At 24.7% G+C, this 5,397-nt stretch overlaps 1 protein-coding gene across 1 annotated transcript in view; it reads right to left on the bottom strand.

Annotated features, from left to right (window-relative positions):
* Nucleotides 1-460: 460 nt before the first annotated feature.
* The window catches only part of LOC107456732 (BLOC-1 related complex subunit 5), a 67,297-nt gene continuing 62,360 nt past the window's right edge, over nucleotides 461-5,397 (bottom strand). The window contains exon 4 of the mRNA XM_071179711.1: nucleotides 461-5,033. Coding sequence (XP_071035812.1) covers nucleotides 4,818-5,033 — 216 coding nt within the window. The 3' untranslated portion in view covers nucleotides 461-4,817. The remainder of the gene's footprint in view (nucleotides 5,034-5,397) is intronic.

Below are 5,397 nucleotides of genomic sequence, written 5' to 3'. Positions count from 1 at the left end.
TTAAAATAAATTTTAACTCTGTAAGCATGATTAAACAATATTGAACTTTCTTTTGAATTTAAAGTATTATAATTATGTTTAACATATCTCCTCTAAAATAAATCAAGAAAAATATACATCGAATACAATGAAAGTCGTAGAATATTTTACTTGCATTAAAACAGTTTTTTTTTAAATTAATTATTTTCTCATTTTTATCTATTACTAAAATGAGGGAAAAAACCTTGATACCTCTTACTATCAAGATATTTTTTTGAACTCCAATCAATTAATACATACATATTCTTTTCCATAAAAAATTATGATTCTAATTTATAAAGGTTAACTTAGTACTGTTCCACAAAGAGCTCATTTTTCTGTTAATATTCATGCAATAGGAGGATAATGCAATGCATAAGATGTGTTTCAAGAAAAAGGCAAGAAAACTAAAATCAATAATTTAAATAAAAACTCAAACGAATACTGCTGTAATTACACTTTATATTTACACACTTCAAATATTTATACTTAGTTCAATATTTTCTCAGATATATTTTACAACAATGTAAATCTGTTAATAACTTATATTACACAAGTTAATAACTTATATTATACAAGAAAACTTATATTACACAAGAAAAAAAATAACACTACTCTAATTATTACATTTTAATCAAACCATTTACGAATGCCATATTTGCTGACTTTAAAAGCACTCAACTCAGTTTTAAAAAAAAATCAAATCAAGAAAACCTAAAAATTTCTGTTAAACACTTCAATCCACAAAAAAGTGAACATGAGGATAAAAATTTTAACTTTCTTAAATAAATTTAAAATATTGAATATTAATTGTAAAAGTATAAACTATTTTATATTTTAATAAAAAAATTTTTTTCTCTATTAACTTTGTTATTTTAGTTTAAAAAATGACACTATGTCTGTGTGGAAATAATGTGCCAAAAATCTTTATGTTTTATGGTCTTGTATAGCTGAACAAGTAATTCAGCAAATCCCTAAACTTATGTGTATAATCTGACAGTTATTATAGAGGAGTTTTTGCCTGCAGAATCTTCATTACAAAAGGTAAACATATTTAATTTTATTCTTAATTATAGTCGCACCCACAACATAAAGTCATTTCTTTCAGCGTAAGTTTTGATACTTTGTATTCTGAAATAGTTCTTTAAGATACTTTAAAACACAGAAGAAAAAAAATATCTTAATTAAAGTTATAAGGAGTTGAGAGGATGACATTTATTTAAAGTCACATACGCGACATGATTTTAAATTGAACATTAATGTAATTTAAACAATCTGTTCAGCAAATTTATGTAAAAATAACATGCTGGAAAATATGTAAATGACAACAGTAACTATACTCTTTGAATTAGTTGTGTGAATACCAGTTAGCGAATCAAAATTAGTCTCATTAGCGCATGAACAATTGTATATTAATTCAGTTTGGATTGATAAGTTGTTGCAGGAAAATATTTTAGTAAACGACATATGATTAAAAAATAATTGGAAAAAAAAAAACTTTTTAGCAATATATATATTTTTTTAAAATATACTTGCATAAATTTGTTATTTCATAGCATTTTTTTTAAATAAATATAATATTAGGAGCAGGTTTTTTATTTATTTATTGCTTAATATAAATAAAAAGTAGGAATAAGAAAAAAGAAAACAATCATTGAAACTGTTATTTAAATTGTTTATGAAGTTAGCATAAATTGTAGAGACTGAGCTTGAAATTAAGCAATTTATACATCAATTTCTTTTTCGGAAAAAGGAATAATACAGAAGGATAACGAAATCCTTGTCAATAGATATAAGAAAAACACCTTAAATATGCAGAATATCTACACAATAGAGGGAAACGGATAAAAGCAAGGGGAGAAACAGTAACAGCCAAAAAAAAAATTATTAAATAAAAAATTACAGTAACAAAAGCAGAATGAGAGGCAAAGAAAAATTAATTTATTACTTTGATATTACTACCATATTATCTATTAATATATTAATTTCAAAAAGATTTGCTTTGCAAATGTTTGTGGGTGTCATCTTTTTATTAGTCATGCACAAATCACATTCTAAAACTTTAAATATATCCTACACGAGCAAGAACTAGGAGAGTTATTAAGTTTTTTAATCGAATGTTTGTTTAAACATTATTGTCTAACATATAAAAAAGAACACAGTTCACACAGTTGTTATAATTTAGTGTTTTTGTACTGAAAGATGAAAATGCATGTCTTTTTTATGTTGCTGTGGGTGGAAATATGAAAAAACATTTAAAGAAATAAATAAAATGTGAGGCAACTTGTTAATTTATACTAATGTATATGTAACTGGTCAACATTGAAATCCATAAAAATTTAAACCAATGTTTTAAAATATTTTTTACTAGTGGCCAATTTAGTTTGTGTAAATGTCACATTCACAACTTTGGGTTGGATTTAAAATAACTCTTGGTTCTATTTACACTTACTCCTTTTTTTTTGGTAATTTTCATTAGTTTTAAAAGTTAAGAACTGCATGTTACAATGTTACGTCAGTAACAGCTCATTTTTTAATTCTTTCAAAAATTGAAATTTTTGAAAGTTATTATCCTAATAGTTTTAAAATTGGAGTAGTTGTAAATGTGTAAAAATTCTTACAAGAGCTTGATATTTTTAAAAAAAGAATTGAGCTTTATGCGTTTAAAATCTGCAAACCTGAAAATTGTAATGGGAAATTACCCATAATTATAAATACAAACTGTACAATAAATACTTGAACAAAACAATCACAAATATACTTATATGACAAAATCAAAAATAATTTAAAATCTTAAAAAAAAAAAAAAAAAATCTTTATAAAACGTTCAATGATGGTAGAAACATTCTCAATGATTTCATATATCTAGTGTCCCAAGTTCTACCATTCTTATTTAAGGAATCTATAGATGTAATCATATCTCACTTTGAGGTGCAATAATCATTTAATTTCTCAAAAATATTTTTTTCTTTGTTTGTCAATCAATACTATCACAAAAAATATATATTTACAATTCTACATATGACTAGATACAAGGTGTGTTTTTAAATAAGATTGTTAAAAAAAATGAAGTGTTCTATTTTAAAAGAATATTAAGTAATAAGCATTAATAGTTTCCTCATCCAACATCAAAGATACAATCCAGTTTTTAAGGATCCATATGATATATTTAATGAGGAGAACAGAATATATAATATGGATATATTTTATTAAAATATTTCATAAAAATCTTCATATGCTCCAATACTAGATTTAGTTCCTAACTAGATAAAGCATAAAATCATACTACACATCTAAAATTTGTCTTAAATTACAATTTCTTAAAAAAAAATTTTATCGTATATTACAGTGTTTAATATTAAAGATATCAATTATTTTTTTGCAAAATTTACTAGTTAAAATTTATAAACTAAACTATAAATTTTTTTTATTCCTAGTGAAATGTATAATCACTCACAATTTTAATCTTAAATTTACGTCAGTAATACTTTATTAATATTATACTTTAAAACCTATACTATAATTTAATAATAGAATTGCAATAAGTAAAATAAAAGTATGCTAATTATGTACTGAAAATACGACTGTACAAACATATAATTATATGAATGAAAGTATTGTTATTAACAAGAATATTCGAAAATTTTAAATACATCACTGGAATATAAAAAATTTCCAGTTACTGACTGCTTCCAGGTAATCTATAGATGTGGAGTTGATAGTTAAAATGTTCCACTCAAGCGTTGAATTTGCATCAGTTAAGAACATTATTATTTCAATGAAATATACATTTAAAATATTTTCATAATAAAATATGACAAAAACTTCAATCTAGAATAATATTTAAACAAAATCCTTCAGTCTAAACCAAAGCCATGGAGTTGGTAGTCTGAGAAACCTACTAGGAGTCCAACTTACATTCTATTTTAGCTTTCACCAAATTTTACAGAAGTATTAAGATTATACTTGCAGTAGATTTATATTTGAATTAGTAATATATTTTAAAAGTCAAAACTTTATTACAATAATTAAAGTACCAGTTCACATAATTATAAATATTTGTAAAAACAATTACCTACAAGATAAATGATTTCTTTTATCTTATAAAAAACCTGACTAGTAATTAAATGGAATCAAAGTTGAGCAAATTTTTGATTCCTGCATAATTGTATTTAACTCTGGCTCCGACTGATGCTCTATTTTAACTTTCACCCAATCTTAGGAAAGTATTAGGGGGATCGATAAGTAATGTCGTTTCGGAGCATTAAATATTTGTTAGCCTTAAAAACCAATTCATTTTTTAAATCCATTTTCAATTCGACATTGCAAGGTTGTTGCAAACGAGGGTGAAAAGGTTATTGATTAAAGATAAAATCTTAATAACAAATATCAAATGCACCGAAACAACATTACTTTCCAGTTCTTCTAATATTAAGATCTGACTCTTGCATTATTTTTATAATTGACTTAGTAAAATCTTGTAATAATTATAACATTGCAGTAATAATTATTCAAATACATAATTAACAAGTTCAGATAATTATAAATATTTGTCGAAATAATTTTTCACAAGATCAGAGACTTCTTTTCTTCCTTTAACCTAGAGGACCTGAATTTTAATTCAATGGAGTCGGATACATGCATTTATTTCCAATTCCTGCATAATTATCGTTAATTCTTGCTCCACAGCCCTGGCTTAGAACAAGAACACATTAATTTAGAATATTAGTCTTCAAATTGAGAGAATGTTCAGCCTCAAATAAAGAAGTGAATGCCTCAGAGCATTCACTTTCCCAATCCTATCCAGTAACCATGACGAAAGGTTCGAGTCTTTCCTCGGGTGGAAGAATGTTGTTCAGTTTTTCCATATCATCAATTATGTCTTTCAGAGTAGTTTGACAACGTTGGAGATTGTTGGATATTTCCTGAACTTTTCCAATTTGTTCTGCATGCTTAACAAACTTTTTCTGACGCTCTGTCAATACATTAGTAAGTGTGGTGATGGCAAAATCGATCTAAAAAAATAGAGATTATCTAGTTAATCTTAAATTGAGGATTGATGGCTTTGATAGTATAAGTTCTATTATATTCTATAATAAATATATATTCTATAACTGTTAAATGTTCCATTTTTTACTCAATATGACCAAATATTTTATATTTTTTAGTAAGATATTTGTGTTTTTTGCTCACAAATTTGAATGACTATTTACTGCAATAGTAAAAAGATTATATTTTATGATTACCTAATGTATTAGGGAAAGTATTATACATTGTACTTTTAAAAATTTAGAATTTTTTTTTGTTATTATACTGGTTTAGTGTTAGCAAAAACAAAGAGAAAAAAATGAAAAACACAGTTGCAATGTATATATACTT

The sequence above is a fragment of the Parasteatoda tepidariorum genome, chromosome 4 (assembly GCF_043381705.1).
Source record: "Parasteatoda tepidariorum isolate YZ-2023 chromosome 4, CAS_Ptep_4.0, whole genome shotgun sequence".
Classification (NCBI taxonomy): domain Eukaryota; kingdom Metazoa; phylum Arthropoda; class Arachnida; order Araneae; family Theridiidae; genus Parasteatoda; species Parasteatoda tepidariorum.
This window is presented reverse-complemented; position numbering and strand designations above follow the sequence as displayed.